This window comes from Trachypithecus francoisi, unplaced genomic scaffold, assembly GCF_009764315.1.
Source record: "Trachypithecus francoisi isolate TF-2019V2 unplaced genomic scaffold, Tfra_2.0 Lachesis_group1, whole genome shotgun sequence".
Taxonomy (NCBI): domain Eukaryota; kingdom Metazoa; phylum Chordata; class Mammalia; order Primates; family Cercopithecidae; genus Trachypithecus; species Trachypithecus francoisi.
The window spans coordinates 118384972-118403815 of record NW_022681454.1 but is presented as its reverse complement, the minus strand read 5'-3'; the positions used below and the strand labels follow the sequence as shown (position 1 = coordinate 118403815).

Sequence of the window (18844 nt, the reverse complement as noted above, 5' to 3'; positions counted from 1 at the left end):
ACTGTAGTTATTAGTCCCTATTAACAGATAAGAAAACGGAGAATCGGAGATACTGAAAAACGTCGTCCAGATTTTAGATCTTGGGAAAAAGTCACTTGAGCTAACTAGAGGTCCCAGAGCTAAAGGCTGGGCAGCCCAAATGATAGTCGCCAAAGTTTAATTCCGTTTAATTCCCTAAAAGGCTTAGAGTCAGCCTTTGGACCGCCTCGCTCTCTAGGTGGCTCAAAGTAATCGGAAGCTCGGGCCTTGAGTACCCCTACCTCTCCCCGACCCGCGCAGGCGTTTTCTCCCGCCCCAGCCCCTGTTCTTTTCTCCCTCCTGCCCCGCCCCTGCTCAGTTTCCTTTGGTGCTTCCTTCACTCGCTTGCGACCCTGTCGCCTCCAATGACGTCAAGGCTGTGAGCGCTTTCATTGGCCCATTTCAATAGTCGCGGGATACTTGAACTGCAAGAACAGCCGCCGCTCCGGCGGGCTGCTCGCTACATCTCGGGGTGTCTTTGGCCCGCCACGCCCGGCCGTGCCTTCCTGCGCCTTTCGCAACCTCCTCGACCCTGCGTGGTCTCGAGCTGGGTGAGCAGGCGGGCGGGTAGGCTGGCCTGGGCTGCGACCGGCGGCTACGACTGTTCTTTGGCCGGGTGGGCTGGGCAGAGTGCACGCTGCTTGGCGCCGCAGGCTGATCCCGCCGTCCACTCCCGGGAGCAGTGATGTTGGGCAATTCCGAGCCCGGGCCTGCGACCCGCGAGGCGGGCTCGGCGATGCTAGCATTGCAGCAGACTGCGCTCCAAGAGGACCAGGAGAATATCAACCCGGAAAAGGCAGCGCCCGTCCAGCAACCGCGGACCCGAGCCGCGCTGGCGGTACTGAAGGCCGGGAACCCGCGGGGTCTAGCGCAGCAGCAGAGGCCGAAGACGCGACGGGTAAAGGGATGCGGGATATCTGCAGGAGGGTGGTTCGAGCAGGGTTTGGCACTGGCTTAGCAGGCAGAGAAGAGTGGCGAGAAGGCATGTCCTGGGCTTTTGGAAGGGGGCCAGGGTCTGGAGTCCACTTGGTGCTGGTGTGTGGGATGCCACAATAGGAATTCTCCCATTATTAGCATCAGGACCCCGCCAACACTGTGTGTATGCTGCCTGTCTGCTCTCTATAGGTGGCATCTGCCTGTACATAATGGGGTCAAACCAAGCTCTAAAACGTGTAGTCTTTGCTCAGCTCCGCGCCTTTCTCTCCACTTTTAAACCCCAGGCACTACTGTAGGACTCTGACCCCTTTCCTCCTCACGGTTAAGAGATAACCTCTACTTTAGAAAAGGGTGTACGAAATAACTTTGCTTTTGGCAAATTCCGCCATTTTAGCCGGATTTGCTCTGTTGCTCCACCCTCGGGCGACAGTGGTGAACCAACACTTTTTTGCCATGTCTTTCCTAAACTTGTCATGTATTGACTTGCCACCCGACCCTTCTTATGGCCCTGATTAGTTTTGCATAATTCCACCTAGTGTTATCTGTTGATAGCCTTTGTGGGAATGCCTGTGACAAATGGGAACATCCCTTCTCTTTTGAATACTCAAACTATTCTTTGTCCCAGAAAGTTTAATTCCTGATAGAGTATTTGGGAGAAAAAGCAAAGGCCAACACCCATAAGAGAAAGAATGCAAAACTATTCAGTAGGCTCAAAGCCAGTTATTAATTCTTGTTTAGGTTGCACCCCTTAAGGATCTTCCTGTAAATGATGAGCATGTCACCGTTCCTCCTTGGAAAGCAAACAGTAAACAGCCTGCGTTCACCATTCATGTGGATGAAGCAGAAAAAGAGACTCAGAAGAAGCCAGCTGAATCTCAAAAAACGGAGCGTGAAGATGCCCTGGCTTTTAATTCAGCCATTAGTTTACCTGGACCCAGAAAACCATTGGTCCCTCTTGATTATCCAATGGATGGTAGTTTTGGTAAGTTTTAAGGAAAATCTGTATGAATTTATGGTAATTATAATTATTAGATGATATTAATGATTTGCATTTTAAGATGTCTTATGTAGTCATTTTGACTACAGTGAGTTAGGTTTAATGTAACAAGGCTTAGAAAGGATGTGACTTAATCTCAGATCTCACAGCTAACACTTGACCTGGTGATGTACAAAAGGATCCTAATCTAGTGCTCTTTCAGGTTCACTGCCAGTCACATCAGTCTAATTATAATTCGATCTTAAATGTTTATTTTAATCTGATCCCATAAATGTGTTCTTGGTTGGGAGAATAGATTTCAGTTTTATTTAACTCACTTATATGTCACTTAGAGAGTGCTATTTGAAGATGCAGTCTTAAATATTGTGATTACATAACATCTCTTCCAGTTTTATAATTTTGTTTCTATAAAACCAGTCTGGATTATCATCTGATACCAGAAAGTGACACTTTTCCTCCTACAAGTAAACAGTTGTACCGTGGCTGTTTACTCTTACCCATGTATTAAAGTAGCTGCTGCAAACAGCTCTTTGCAGTTTGTACTGTTTCTTTGCCCTAGGGATATCGAGTCACTGGACAGCTCACTAAATCCAATCTCATTTTAGTTTTAGTTGTATTGATTGTGGGGAAGGAGGGGTGAGCAGGAAAAGTCCTTTAGAAATAATAATTTGTGTGTTTTTATCAAAATTTTGCAGAAAATGTTTAATCTCAAGGTGATCTTTGAAGCGAAAATAATAATGGATGATACTCTTTGCTTCAAAAGATAATTTATACTACAAAAAATAAATTATTTATAGTGTTAATCCATTTGCCCATAACAAACCTAATTTCTTAATAACTCTTGTTAATGGAGGCCATTTAACTGATTCTAGCTATTGCCTACTTGGGCTTTGTATATGTCAGACTCTGGGATCTGCAGTCTCTCTTAGGGCAAGTCTTAGATATTATCTCAAAACTTGGATTTTAAGTGTTCTGTCCTAACAGAACCACCATGCCATCTGCTCCTTTCTGTTGTGGAAGATGGATACTTTTAAGATGATAACCGATTCTTGTTTTCCTGTTAGGGGCCTACCAATATGGTTTTTTTTCCCCCTTCATTAACTAAAATCATTCTAAAGCTATATGTACAGAGATACTGAGACTAAGGTAAAATATTCTACATATTTCGTCATGAGAAGCTCTTTTTAGTTTGATGAAATAAGTGCTTTGTTAATATGAAATTCCTTACAAGGGCAGTCATTTTTAGCTATTAAACTAAGTAGACAAACAATTAATTTAATCATATCTTTTGAATTGTCCCAGAGTCACCACATACTATGGACATGTCAATTGTATTAGAAGATGAAAAGCCAGTGAGTGTTAATGAAGTACCAGACTACCATGAGGATATTCACATGTACCTTAGGGAAATGGAGGTAAAGGTTCTCTGAATCCAGTTTGTGTAATGTATTTGTTAAATGTGGCTAAATGAAATTGAGAGGATAATGTTTAAATTTTTAAACTAATGAATTATTCTAATACTACAGTTAAGTTTATAGCATGTAGCCTCTCTTAATTGTAAAATAATCTAATTGCAGTTTTAACACTACTAAATACTTTTCTCAATAGGTTAAATGTAAACCTAAAGTGGGTTACATGAAGAAACAGCCAGACATCACTAACAGTATGAGAGCTATCCTCGTGGACTGGTTAGTTGAAGTAGGAGAAGAATATAAACTACAGAATGAGACCCTGCATTTGGCTGTGAACTACATTGATAGGTTCCTTTCTTCCATGTCAGTGCTGAGAGGAAAGCTTCAGCTTGTGGGCACTGCTGCTATGCTGTTAGCCTCGTAAGTCTACCTTGATTTGTTTAAAAGTGATCACAATCTTTTGTCTAGGGAAGAAATTGATTTTTAATGGTGACCTTTTAACATACACCAGGCAGAGAGTCAGTGACTACTTTAGGGATGGCAATGTGGTGGGGTTGGGGGAGTGGAGGAGGATGAAATTGTGTTCTAATCTACAACACTATTTTTCCCCAAACTGGATTCCTTGAAGACAATATAGTACACTAGGTTAGAAATTTTAAAACATTTTCCTTCCAATATTACTTTCTGGCATATAAGCAGTGTCTCTTTTATTAAGAAATAAAGGCTGGGTGCGGTGGCTTGCGCCTGTAATCCCAGCACTTTGGGAGGCCAAGGTGGGTGGATCACTTGAGGTCAGGAGTTCGAGACCAGCCTGGTCATCATGGCGAAACCCTGTCTCTACTAAAAATAAAAAAATTAGCTGGGCATGGTGACACATGCCTGTAATCTCAGCTACTGGGGAGGCTGAGGCAGGAGAATTGCTTGAACCTGGAGGGGGGAGGTTGCAGTGAGTTAAGATTGGACCACTGCACTCTGGCCTGGGCAAGAGAGCAAGACTGTCTCAAAAAAAAAAAAAAAACCACTAAATTTAAAAATGAAAACATGAAACATGTTTTCCTAAGACTTGTATGTCCTAAATTTTCAGCTACTTGGTGAACTCTGGCATTGTTCCCATCTTGAGAAGTCTCCTGCCTTTCATTTACTTCCTTTGACTGAACTGGGAAAAATATCTCAAAAGTCCTTTATTGATTTGGGCCTTTTAATTAGCAATTAGCTATCCAGTCTCTACTAGAAATGATGATCAAGTATCTGGAAATGCAGTTGGTATGGATTTTGGATTCATTCCTTATATTCTGCTAATGGGATTTCAGAATTGGGATAAGGAAGCTTGCTTCTCTTTTAGGACTGATTACTTAAAACTTTTTTCATTGTAGAAAGTTTGAAGAAATATACCCCCCAGAAGTAGCAGAGTTTGTGTACATTACAGATGATACCTACACCAAGAAACAAGTTCTGAGAATGGAGCATCTAGTTTTGAAAGTCCTTACTTTTGACTTAGCTGCTCCAACAGTAAATCAGTTTCTTACCCAATACTTTCTGCATCAGCAGCCTGCAAACAGCAAAGTTGAAAGTTTAGCAATGGTGAGTTAACTTTAATTTTGTTGAATGGCGATTCTTAGGTAATGTAAGCCCTAATTCCTTTGTACAGGAACGTAGTTCCTTTGTACAGCATGGTGAAGAGATTTAGTATTCAGAGGGAGATTAATGCTGCAGTATGGAAGAAAGCCTACTGCTGGCAAAAGATAATCTATATCAGGAAAGCACTAGAAGCAGAGGTCTAAGGATGACATCTTGGGGATGGGTAGTCAGAAGAATTGTTTTTTAAAAGTTAATAAAGGAGGGAAAATACAGGATGAGGATGGAACAAAACACTAAAATGATTGATATGTTTAAAGATGAGGCTGTGAAATATTTTTTCTAGGGTTGCTACAGAGCCATTATCAAAGGCAGAAAAAAATTAGGTTAGAAGGCAGAGGTTTGACATTTGAATTCTAAACGCTCTTGTGATCATAAAGTATTTTTTATTCCAGTTTTTGGGAGAATTAAGTTTGATAGATGCTGACCCATACCTAAAGTATTTGCCATCAGTTATTGCTGGAGCCGCCTTTCATTTAGCACTCTACACAGTCACAGGACAAAGCTGGGTATGTATTACGGTCTTCACACACCTATCTTGTGACTGAAATGCGTGTGCCACATTGAATAATGTCCTACAGAACTGAGGGTTGCCTAGATGTTCTTACTTGGAAAAACTTCAAATATATACAGTTGACCTTTGAAAAATACAGGTTTGAACTGTGTGAGTCCACTTACACATGGATTTTTTTCCCAATTATATGTGGATTGAAACTACAGTATTCAGGGAATTCAAAACCCATATATATGGAAGGGTGACTGCAGGACTTGAATATGTACAGATTTGGGTATACTTGGGGAGGGTCCTGGAACCAATCCCTCATGGATACTGAGGGATGATTATATACTGTTTAAGGCATGTTACCTGTTGAACAGTAGCTTTTTGTTAGGTAGTAAGCTTAGTTGTAACTTGAATTGAAAGGTGAGCTTTTTAAAAAGCATCTGACCTGTTGCTGGCAGGGAAAGTAGTAAAAAATGGATCGAGAGACGGAATAATAGCCTGAGAAAGCTAGTAGTTGGAAAAGTTAAAGATTAGTACGGAAATTTAACATAAGCTTAATGCTAACTATTAACTGTTTGGTGTCTGTTACTAAAAGCAAAACTCAGGGCTTCTCTATTCCCTTCTCTGTAGCCTGAATCATTAATACGAAAGACTGGATATACCCTGGAAAGTCTTAAGCCTTGTCTCATGGACCTTCACCAGACCTACCTCAAAGCTCCACAGCATGCACAACAGTCAATAAGAGAAAAGTACAAAAATTCAAAGTAAGAATTAACTTGGATATTGAAGCTTATACTTTTCTAGATTATGGTTGAGATCTTTGACATTTTAACTTTATTCATGCATCTGCCATAGCCTCCTTGAGAAGCTGTTCTCTTAATTGGCTATGTGTTTGAAGAAGGTTGTAGTTCATGCTTTCTGCCCTGGGTCTGGGGGAGAAGAGAGAAGGAAGAGGGGCATGCATGTGTGTTTCAGGACCAGTGTTTCTAAAACCATCAACTCGGTCAGATAGAAATAGCATTTTTTAGTTCCCAATACATGAGTACAAACATTATTCCATGATCTCCTTTACCCAGTGACTGTTTACTAAAAATATTTTTGTTTTTGTTTTCCTACTTACAGGTATCATGGTGTTTCTCTTCTCAACCCACCCGAGACACTAAATCTGTAACAATGAAAGACTGCCTTTGTTTTCTAAGATGTAAATCACTCGAAGTATATGATGTACAGTTTTTAACTTAGGTTTTAATTTTACAATCATTTCTGAATACAGAAGTTATGGCCAAGTACAAATTATGGTATCTATTACTTTTTAAATGGTTTTAATTTGTATATCTTTTGTATATGTATCTGTCTTAGATTATTTGGCTAATTTTAAGTGGTTTTGTTAAAGTATTAATGATGCCAGCTGTCAGGATAATAAATTGATTTGGAAAACTTCGCAAGTCAAATTTAACTTCTTCAGGATTTCACTTAGAAAAGTTTACTTGGTTTACTATATAATGGGAAGTGAAAACCTTTCTCTAAAATTAAAGTAGGTTTAGGAAAACAGACCCTCAAATTCTAACATTCATTTTCCTAAGCAACTGGATCAATTTGCTGACGGGCATAATCTAAGCATATCTGAATACAGACTTTTTCACTCTTTGTAAAACCTGTTTAGGTTCTGCAAACTAAACAGAGGCTGGGAGCGGAAGAGGGTGGGAAGCTTACATGCAAATTAACAGACGAGAAATGCTCCAGAAGGTTTATTATTTTAAAGCATAACATTAAAAACAAAAAACTATTTTTAAAACCCTGCTAGATTTTATAATGGATTTGTGAATAAAAAATACCCAGGGTTCTTAGAATGGAATAAATATCCTTTTAATAGTTATATATACAAATATACAACTGTTAGCTTTAATTGGCAGCTCTCTTCTTTTTTCTTCTTTTCACTGGCTTTTTACTTGGTGCTTTTTCTTGTTTTGCACTGGTGGTCTGTGTTCTGTGAATAAAGTAAGAATTTACTAAGAGTATGCTTGTTAAGTTTTGGATTATTGAAATAAGAGGCATTTCTTAGTTTTCCAATAGGATATAAAATGTGTAAGACTGGCATCCAAAGAGTTCTATAGATTTTGGTCCTAATTTTTATAAATCACAAGGTAAAGAAATCACAGAACAGATGGATCTCTAATGAAAAAGGGACGTCTTTTTGTTTATAGTCATGTGGCAAGATGAGAGTAAAACCAGAGAACAAACCTCTAGAAGTGTTGGATATATATATATATATATACACATTTGAAATAAACCAGAAATGTATTACCTTATTTTCTTTGGATTCTTGTCTGGTTCCAAAATGATCATTTCTTCTTCTTCACTATCTGAGAGTATTATGGGAGCATCTTTTAAAAAAAAAAAAAAAAAGGGTAAGCAATCTCTTGCAATATTTCTTTCTGCATGAATTTATTTCTATAAGATGTTCTAAAACTCTTATTGCTGGGGCTGGGGCTGGGCTGGGCGTGGTAGCTCACACTTTTAATCCCTGCATTTTGGTAGGCTGAGGTCATTTTGGTCACCTGAGGTCAGGAGCTCGAGTCCAGCCTGGCCAACATGGTGAAACACCATCTCTATTAAAAACAGAAAAATTAGCCAGTTGTGGTGGCATGTGCTTATAGGCCCAGCTATTCATGAGGCTGAGGCATGAGAATAGCTTGAACCAGGGAGGTGGAGGTTGCAGTACCACTGCACTGCAGTCTGGGTGACAGAGGAAGACTCCATCCCAGAAACTAAATAAAAATAAGACTATTTGCATATAATAGCCCACGTCACTCTTTAGGTGGAGGCTTACTCTTCTCTTTAAATCAGCTTAGAGCACTCTAGAACTCGTCTGTAACATTGGTTTCTTTAAACTCTTATTTCCTACAGGTGCTCAAATGGTGTGACAATTTGGTACATGTCATAATAGAAAAGTTAGGGGGAAATCTATATAGCATCTTTTGTAGAGACAATTGAATTGTTTTGTGCTACTCTATTCCTCCAGAAATAGTTCCAGTTTACATTCCAATAAATAAAAGAACCCATTTCCCATATACCTTTGGCATTGCTGGTATTTTTAATACTGCCCAAAATACAGTAACAAAAAATGCCATGTCATTTTTCTTTGGATTTTATTTGTATTACTATCAGGGCTGACCATGAAAAATATTACTGGCCATTTGTATACTTTGAGTACTGCTCCCTGTCTTTTGCCTATTTTTCTCCTGATCATTAGTTAATGATATACATAAAATGTGAATTAACCCATATCAATTCTTTGTATTTTTAGTTTTCAGTTAGTTTCTCCCTTTCTTCACATGCTTTAGAAAGGCTGTTACCTGCTCCATTTTTCCAATTCTTAGGTCCACCTTCATTATATTCAGTTGAAAATACTATTCACTGTTAGAAGAATACACTAAACATATAAGGTATATGCAAGTGCAAGGATATTAACTGAAAAAATGGAAACAACTTACATCTTCAACAATAAGAGAATTGTTAAACCAACTAGTTATATTCAGTGCTACATAAGTCTATGCAGCATTAGCTTACATCACTGCACAGAGCGTAAATAAATACCTGGGACAAGTATTTGGAAGAATTATACCAAATAGAAGTAACCACTGGGAAATCTGAGTAAGGGTCCCAATCAATGGGAAATTTTTTCCTTACCTTAAGCAAAAAAACAAAAAGCTCAGGCTCTAGTAATGTTCATAATTTCTCTCTTTGAAAACAGAAGTATTTGTATTACATTCCTACTAAACATACCACCTTCAGTTTTCTCTGCCAGCCTAGTTCCCAGTTCCTTGTAGGATTTCTGTTCTTACCATGTAAGAAAATAAGTCATTATTCTATTATATAGACCAGCAAGAATTTGCTTTTTTTTTTTTTTAAGTGAAAATAACCATACACAAAAATAACTTCTTCAGTTCTATGGCTTTCAGAGTGCAAGAAACATCTAGGACTATCAGTATTCTAGTCACTTCTAGGATTTTTTTATGTTCTAATACTGCAATGTCTAGTATGGTAGCCACTAGCCACATGTGGCTGCTTAATTTTGTATTAAATAAAATTTAAAATTCAGTTCTCAGTAACACAAACCACATTTCAAGTGTTCAATAGCCACATGGGGCTAGTGGCTGCTATACCAGTGTAATGTTTCTATCCCAGAAAGTTTTCTTTAGACAGTATTACATGTTCTGATAAAGGATGGGCTTTTTGTTTCAGTCTAGAAACCATAAAAAAAGACAGCAGGGAGGAATAAGATCTTCCAGAAACTCATTCCCTTAAAACCCACCCAAATACATATACAAAAAAAAATTTTTTTTAATTAAAAATGTCACTGTCATTTTATGCCAAAGTGTATCACTACTCTACAAAGATATGCATATTCTTTTAGTAGCGTTAGTACTGCAGTTAGCCACAATAATTTAGTTGAAATTTAAATCACAATATTTAGCCCCTCTAAAAATGCAATACTTATTACATCCCTATATTTAACTGTATATCTATATTCTCTCTATATAGTATCCTGTATATTTATCTAGTATACATCTCTATATAGCTGATATGCTATATATTACTACATATATAGTGATAATATAAATATGTATTTTATGCATTATTATATATATAACTATACGGTAATACTATATATATGTAATATATAATGATAAGTGTGCCACAAAGTGTCACCTACCTTGGCTTCCAATATCAGAGACTTCTACTCCAGTGTCCATTTTTATACTATCAAGAATGATAGCTTCATCACCACCGCCTTCATCATCTTCCTTCTCAGAGTCTTCAAGATCACCCCAGGAGTTTTCTACTCCCTCTCCAATTTGGGCAGTTCCAGGAGTCCACAGCACAGGTGTAGAAACACTTAACAAGTTAAGAAAACTGAGTAACAAAAATATTGCTATTTGATAGACTGTTGAAAAAGATGAGAATGAAAATTTTCTTCTTGTAAGATTGATTCAAGTGTGCCTCAAGTTCCTAGGGAGAAATAAAACTTAATATAGCTACACTATGTATGGATGGCTGAACAATGAAGAAGAAAAAATAACTCAGGCAAGATTTTATGGATGCAATTAATAATAAGAAATGTGAAGAGACAGCTTCAACATTTTACAGTACTAAATTAAATTGGTCCTTAAAACACAATCTGGTTTTTCCAGGATAACTGAAGAGAAGCTGAATGTTATACCATCAACAGAATATGACTCACATCACTATCTTGTATTTTAAGTGTTTTCTCTAACAAAGTACAGTGTTTACAAAAACTAATTTCAGTATACACATCCTTCATATAGCCTAATATTATAATGCCAAGTGTTATGAATCTTGTTACTGCAAAAACCACCAAATAAAGATACACTTCTGAAGGAGGTTCTGCTTCAGCAATGATTTCTTCTGCTTTTTCTTCTACATCCGAGGTGTCAATAGGGGCCTTTTCCATTTTAAATGCTGTGATCCTTTGATTTGCTATAGACTCTGCAAAACCAAACTTTCCACCTTCTTTCCTGTATGTGGGGTTTTTTTTTGGTGGGAAGGAAGCGGGAGGAAGGTAACAGATTAGACAGAAGACAGGAAGGGAAAAAAACTATTATTTTATCCTTTGGTGGATGAAAAATATTGAAAGAGAGTTTATCTAACTTAACCTCACCAATTTATTATGCCTAACAAGAGTCAATGGCATAATCATTTATTAAACCATGTGCCAGACCATGTGCTAGGTGCTTAAAATACACTATTCTCTAACCCTCAAATCAGCCCTACCAGGTAGTGTTAATATCCCATATTATAGAAGAGGACACTGAAATGCTGGGTTATGTATCTTGCTTAAGATAGCACATTAAGAAGTAGAGATGGGACTCAACCTGTTTCCTTACATTAATTTGAGTTACTAGATCATTTTTATCCTAAGAAAATGTTAACTGTTAAAGAAAAATCTTATGTCTCCAGGTGTGGTGGTTCACACCTGTAATCCTAATATTTTGGGAGGCCCAGGTGGGTGGATCACCTGAGGTCAGGAGTTTGAGACTGGCCTGGCCAACATAGTGAAACCCCATCCCTACTAAAAATATAAAAATTAGCCGGGCATGGTGGTATGCATCTGTAATCTCAGCTACTTGGGAGGCTGAGGCAGGAGAATCACTTGAAGCCATGAGGCAGATGCTGCAGTGAGCCGAGATTGCACAAATGCACTATAGCCTAGGTGACAGAGTGAGACTCCATCTCAAAAAACAAACAAAAATCTTACATGATTTTTCAATATAGGTTATATTTAAATTGCAGAAAATATAGTAAGTCCAATCAACTTTCTAAAAACACACTAAGTAGTATACTCAATTGTGATTAACAAATAAGGAAAGATCAAGTGTGAAGTTTATATGGTTGCCCTTGTTCAAGGAAAATCCTTAAGAGAAAAAATACATTAAAAGACCATTTAAGGCCATTTCCTGTTCCCTGTGTTGTGTCTTGGAGACTGCAGCAATGAAGACCTCTTGCTCTTAGGCGGGTCTTTCCTCTTCATTGTTTTGGAATTCTGGACTTGACCCAGCGTTAAATTCCCATCTGTGATGCATTTTGCAATAAGTGGGTTTGATACCAACACCCTGAAAGATATTCTCATAAAACAAGAATCACCAGCTCCCACACCAAGTAAAAACTGTGAACCTAATTTTAGCAGTGTTAATAAGGAGCAACTCTCCACGAGTCACCGCATCAATAATGCTTGTGTTATAACATCCTCTCCTCCCTAAGGCACAGCAGCAAGTGACACATACTTGTCTGGAAACCAGTTTCATTAATACTTTTATTGTGTCTGTCCAAAGATGAGTAGCAATATCTGTTACCAGTTTCACTACCTTTCGGAGTTTTGGATAACATATCTATACCATATAAGTTAATTTTAAGTGAAATTGCCATTCTAACTTTGTGAAATCAAGTTCATGCATAATAAAGTTTGCCTATACTAAAAAAAAAAAGTAAATATTTAAAAAATGAAAATAAAAGACCATTTAGTTCTGGAAAAGTTACTTACCTTACTTTTTGGTCATTCTCCAAAGCTTTCAATATTAGCTCTGTAATTTCTGCTACTTTCACACCAGCGATTTTACTGCATCTCAAAACCTATTTATAAAAGTGAATTATGTTGTTTAAAGACGGTAAACCAAATGGTTTTCTCTAACGAAACTAAAACCATGAAATTAATTTTTCTACCTTTATAAATTTAAGCCTGGCTTTTCCAAACATGAATACAATGTAAACACAGATTAAGGCAAGATGTGAAAGTTGTTTTAAGATATGTGAAGGACTATCACATTATGGGAACAGACACAAAAACTTCCTTACACAACAGTATAAATACTAATACCATGGAAGAAACCACAGACACATATGCTCCAGGATGCACTAACTTCCTTTCTTTGTGAGTAATCTGGGTAGTACTTGTGATGCTGGTAAAGATGATGATACCAGAAACTAACATTTATTGCACACTTAGTATATGCTAGACACTGTGCAATATATCTATCTTTATATCCTTATAACAACAAAGTGTTGGCAATAACATCATTCCCTATTTTACGGATAAAGAAAGATATAAAATCATTTGCCCAAGATCAGCTAGTACAGGGGCAGAACTGGAATTCAAACTAAAGCAGTTTTTAATCACCTACGCTGTATGCTATATGGAGATCTATTTTCTAAAAGCTCCCATGTGAATCTGATATGTAGCTGGGTTTCAGAACTACTGCCAATTGTACCCAAATCCTAAAAATAAAACTATCTTTTTACATAATTTCTACTATTGGATGTTTAAAAACTTTTATTTGCTCTTGAGACAGGGTCTTATTCTGTAGCTCAGGCTGGAATGCAGTGGCACGATCTCAGCTCACTCAACCTCCACCTCCTAGGCTCAAGCAATCTTCCCACCTCAGCCTCCCAAGTGGCCGGGACCACAGGCATGCATCACCAAGCTCAGCTAATATTTATTTATTCATTATATTTTCAGACAGAATTTGGCTCTTGTTGCTCAGACTGGAGTGCAATGGCACAATCTCAGCTCACTGCAACCCCTGCCTCACGTATTCAAGCGATTCTCCTGCCTCAGCCTCCCAAATAGCTGGGATTACAGGCGTGTGCCAGCCACCACGCCCAGCTAATTTTGTATTTTTAGTAGAGATGGGTTTCACCATGTTGGCCAGGCTAGTCTTGAACTCCTGACCTCAAGTGATCCACCAGCCACGGCCTCCCAAAGTGCTGGGATTACAGGCGTGAGCCACCATGCCCGGCCACTTTTTTTTTTAATAGAGATATAAATCTTTTTCTTCACTAGACCCTGCGTCTAGATGGAAGGGTCAGACTCTAGCAGGCCAGACATGGGAGCACCAAGGTAGGAAGGAGGAGGATACCTCATAGCCACCAGTCAACAGAATGTATTGATTAGTGACAATACTGAAACCACATTCTAACACATCCTAGAATCAATCACTGGAAGTATCCCCATTGGATTTTTGTTAAAAGACAAAAAAAGCATCTAAAGAGAAGCAACCTATTCTTAATGGGACATTAATCAAAGCACTAACTTGATCTTTTAGTAGCATTATCCCACCACTGGACTGGATAGTACAAATCTCTCGATGTTTGTTCATGGCAATCACCAGCAAGCCATCCATCACACGTTCTTCTCGTTCATTGGGATCCACCAATAAATATGTTCTGAAACGAATGTTAAATGGACCTGAACAAATCTGACACCGAATGCTTACCATTTCTTGGGTAATGAATTTTTAATAGATGACATCAATAAAGTCAACAGAGAATAAAGGTCTGAGCCTATGGATTTGGGTCACTGAAATGGGGAAAGAGACAAGAAAATTATTGTGTTTATGAACACAAATGAATGCTAAGTGGATATCTCTAGTTATTACAATGAAATCACATTAAGTTCAGATTGTATTTACTTAAATGATCATCTAAACATAATGCTATCTCTTTGATTAAATGACTTCTGGCTCATTAATACAAACTTAGATAATGTTAATTTGGCTAACCCTAAAGTTGCCCTAATGTCCTATACTCCAAAATTCTACTGTGTTCTGCTAATGGCTCATGAAAAAAAATACTGTCTATTTCTGCACTGTCCAGTACCCTCATCAATAGTCACCTGTGGTTACTGAGTCCTTGAAATGTAATCAGAGTATGTAAAATATTGGATTTCAGAGACTTAGTGGAAACAAAAGAATGTAGACTTAGTGGAAATAAAAGAATGTAGACTATCTCATGACTAATTACTAAAATACTGATTATTTCATTTTATTTCACTAAAATGAAAATATATTCATTAAAATATATAAAAATTAATTTTACCTTTTTAATGTGACTACTAAAAATATAAGTACTTAAAATATAAGTAGTCACATTAAAAATTTTGAATTACACATATGAGGCCAGGCATGATGGCTCATGCTTATAAGCCCAGCACTTTGGGAGGTCAAGACTGCAGGATCACTTGAGCTTATGAGTTTGGGACCAGCCTGGGCAACAAGGTGAGACCCTGTCTCTACAAAAAAAAATTATTTTTTAATTAGCTGGGTATGCCACACACCTATAGTCCCAGCTACTTGGAAGGCTGAGGTGGGAGGATCACTTGAGTTCAGAAGTTGGAAGGCTGCAGTGAGCTATGATCACACCACTGCACTCCAGCCTGGGTGACAGTGAGACCCTGTCGCAAAAAAAGTAAAAAAAAAAATTAAAAAGTAACAAAGACTGCACTAGGTGGCTCAGGCCTATAATCCCAGCACTTTGGGAGGTGGAGATGGGTGGATCACTTGAGCCCAGGAGCTTCAGACCATCCTGGGCAACACAGTGAAATCCCATCTCTACAAAAAATAAATAAGCTGGGCATGGTGTACACCTGTGGTCCCAGCTACTCAGGAGTCTGAGGCAGGAGAATCACTTGAGCCTGACAGGTTGAGGCTGCAATAAGCCATGATCTCGCCACTGCACTCAAGCCTGGGTGACAGAGGGAGACCTTGTCAAAAAAAAAAGAAAAAAGAAAGAAAAAGAAACAGCCAGGCATGGTGGCTCATCCTTGTAATCCAGCATTTTGGGAGGCTGAGGTAGCCAGATCACTCTTGAGCTCAGCAGTTCCAGACCAGTCTGGGCAATATGGCAAAACCTCTTTTTCACAAAAAACACAAAAATTAGCTAGCCAGGGTGGTGCCTGCCTGTAGTCTCAACTACTCAGAAGGCTGAGGCTGAAGAATTGTTTGAGCCCAGAAAGCAGAGGTTGTAGTGAGCAAAAATCGCACTGCTATACTCCAGCTTGGGCAACAAAGCCAGACCTCATCGCAAAAAAAAAAAAAAAAAAAAGGAAAATAAGAAAATTTTATATATGGTTCACATTTTATTTCTACTGGACAATGCTGGCCCATTTTCCTCTGATGAAATTCTACACTTACAATCACTAAAACTTGAAAGTTTTCCTCTAGTCCTTGTACACAACACTGTGTGAAATATTTTTACCTTCCCTTGTTTCTAAAGGAATTTAAGGCTCAAGTTTTCATTTGAAAGTACCATTAAGTGGACCTGAAAAACTCCAAGTTTTCAGCCACAGAAGGATTTAGCAGTTAAGTAAACACTGGAAAACTGAAGAACATTAGATTTTTTTCCTCCAGTTTGTGAACCATCCCCTCTTGTAACTGACTCCTAGAACTACTCCATCTAATATGCTCCAGTCCCCTGACGTCCAATAACCTACAGTAATTGTCATCCCACTTTCCCAAATTAGAGCCTAGCATATAATTCTCTTAACCCCTGTACATCCTAGGAAACATAAAACACTACCATGCCATAGTAAACTCCTAAGTTTATGAGTATGCCATGAAAAGAAAAATGTTGAGAAGTATCTTCATCATAGTATAAGAGTTTTGTTACTTCTATTGAGAAAGCTCTTTGCCAACTAATGCCCTTACAAAGAAAGAAAGGAACTATAAGGTGTTTTAATATTAAGGGAAGTATTTAATATTAACATGACACACTTGAGTAGAACAATAAAATTCCTAGCTGCATTTGTAATTTTGGCCCATAACAAGGCGAGGCTTACCCTTGCTGGAAAAAGGCAAAACTGACACAAATGGGCATGTGGTGGATACTTAATGGTACAGGATCACGCTCTTCAGGTGTATACTGTTTCAAAAGAAAATGTTTAATAATTACAGTCACTAAGTTATGAACATACCAAAAAATCATCTTGCACATCAAACACTAAAATAAAAATGAAGTTCCTTTATTCCTTTGACTACCCAAATAACTTCTTTTATATTAATTACCTGTTTGATTTTGCCACTCATGTTCCTCAAACTGTACAACTTTTTCAAAAACCTTTTTCAAAAATTTGCTGACATACGTATAATTTACATCCCATAAAATTCACTTTTTTTATTTTTGAGACGAAGTTTGTTGCCCAGGCTGGAGTGCAGTGGTACACCGCAACCTGCCCCTCCCAGGTTCAAGCGATTCTCGTGTCTCAGCCTCCCGAGTAGCTGGGATTACAGGCATGTGCCACCATGCCAGGCTAATTTTGTATTTTTAGTAGAGATGGGGTTTCTCCATGTTGGTCAGGCTGAACTCCTGACCTCAGGTGATCCACCTGCCTCGGCCACTCAAAGTGCTGGCATTACAGATGTGAGCCACCGTGCCCAGCCAAAACCCACTCCTTTTAAGTATATGATTCAATTTTTAGTAAATGTGTAGTTATGGATATATTTATGGACCCATCACCACAATCTAGTTTTGTAATATTTCCATTACTCCCCAAAATTCCTTTGAATCTGTCTGTAGTCCATAGGAGTCTGGTATACTCCCACCCTAGCCCCAAGGAACCACTGATCTATCTTATTTCTGTCTCTGTAAATCTGACTTTCTGAGCATTCTATATAAATGGAAAAAAAAATTGTAATGTTTTGTGCCTGGCTTCTTTCAACTTAGCATGCTTCATGCACCTTGCAGCATTTGTCGGTAGTTCAGTTCTTTTCATTACTGAACAGTATTTCATTATTTGTATATATGACATTTTACTTATCTATTCACCAGCTGGACATTCGAATTGTTTCCAGCTTCTGGCTAATACATGATGCTATGAACATTTGCATTCAAGTCTCTGAACACAATAAGCTCTTATTCCTCCTGTAGATTCTTAGGCATCGAATTGCTAGATTTTTTTTTTTTCCAATTTTAAGCCATTGCAATTTGTCTTAATATTATAAGGTCGGCCGGGGGCAGTGGCTCACATCTGTAACCCCAGCACTTCGGAAGGCCGATGCAGGCGAGGTTGGGAGTTCGACACCAGCCTGACTAACATGAAGAAACCCTGTCTCTACTAAAAATACAAAATTAGTCAGGCGTCATTGTGCATGCCTGTAGTTCCAGCTACTTGGGAGGCTGAGGCAGGAGAATTGCTTGAACCCGGGAGGCGGATGTTGCAGTGGGCTGAGATCACACCATTGTACTCCAGCCTGGGCAACAAGAGTGAAACTCTTGTCTAAAAAAAAAAAAAAAAAAAAAAAAATTACAAGGTCAAAACTGCTGAAAGATGTACATATAAGAAAGGAGTATTTTCAGCTGGGCATGGTGGCTCACGCCTGTAATCCCAACACTTTGGGAGGCCAAGGTGGGAGAATCACTTGCGCCCAGGAGTTCAAGACCAGCCTGGGCAGGTGAAACCGATCTCTACAAAAAACACAAAAATTAGTCAAGCAGGTGGCACACACCTGTAGTCCCCGCTACTCAGGAGACTGAGGTGGGAGGATTAAGTCCAAGAGGCAGAGGGTACAGTGAGCCGAGATCATGCCACTACACCCCACCTGGACAACAGAGTGAGACCCTGTCTCAAAAAAATAGAAAAACAAAAAGAGTATTTCCTTCTATTGTTATTTTTCTGAATATAGAATGTTGTCTACACTTAAAACTTAAAAAAGCTGCCAAACTTTTCCAACATGGCTGTACCATTTTACATTCCCACTAGCAATAACACCACAGTATTCTTCAATTGATTTTTCAAGTGTAGTAATCGCTTTCTACTTTTTTTCACTTCCTTATATAAACTTTCTCCTCTAAAAGAATATCACCTCTACTGTTAATAAACCTTTGTCCCTATTTCTCACTTTTTAATGGTTCTGCTCCAGTCTACTGCCCAGAAGCAAAATTATGAATCATTGTTTAGAAAATCTGGGCATCTGATGTGTCCTTTTGCAACTTCAGGATTCAAACTACAACTACGGTGCACTTTCATTATTCTAGCATGTAATTTATATAAAT

General features: G+C 38.4%; 2 protein-coding genes across 2 annotated transcripts in view; one reads left to right on the top strand and one right to left on the bottom strand.

Moving 5' to 3' along the window:
* The first annotated feature begins 434 nt into the window (after positions 1–434).
* On the top strand, positions 435–7809 carry CCNA2 (cyclin A2). The gene is made up of 8 exons (XM_033215158.1): positions 435–916; positions 1693–1936; positions 3254–3366; positions 3560–3783; positions 4737–4944; positions 5394–5507; positions 6131–6264; positions 6623–7809. The coding sequence occupies exons 1-8, from the start codon at positions 704–706 to the stop codon at positions 6669–6671; spliced, it is 1299 nt and encodes a 432-aa protein (XP_033071049.1). The 5' UTR covers positions 435–703; the 3' UTR covers positions 6672–7809.
* The window catches only part of EXOSC9 (exosome component 9), a 15523-nt gene continuing 4020 nt past the window's right edge, over positions 7342–18844 (bottom strand). The window contains exons 6-12 of the mRNA XM_033215157.1: positions 16632–16714; positions 14110–14242; positions 12564–12652; positions 10894–11040; positions 10218–10399; positions 7806–7884; positions 7342–7487 (exon numbers count right to left, since the gene is read on the bottom strand). Of these exons, the coding sequence (XP_033071048.1) occupies positions 7403–7487; positions 7806–7884; positions 10218–10399; positions 10894–11040; positions 12564–12652; positions 14110–14242; positions 16632–16714 (798 nt within the window). The 3' untranslated portion in view covers positions 7342–7402. The remainder of the gene's footprint in view (positions 7488–7805; positions 7885–10217; positions 10400–10893; positions 11041–12563; positions 12653–14109; positions 14243–16631; positions 16715–18844) is intronic.

Coding starts and splice junctions, on each gene's coding strand:
- CCNA2 (XM_033215158.1), top strand. CDS start 704: ATGTTGGGCAATTCCGAGCCCGGGCCTGCGACCCGCGAGGCGGGCTCG. Junction 1,937..3,253: donor TCCAATGGATGGTAGTTTTG/GTAAGTTTTAAG, acceptor GAATTGTCCCAG/AGTCACCACATACTATGGAC. Junction 3,367..3,559: donor TGTACCTTAGGGAAATGGAG/GTAAAGGTTCTC, acceptor TTTTCTCAATAG/GTTAAATGTAAACCTAAAGT.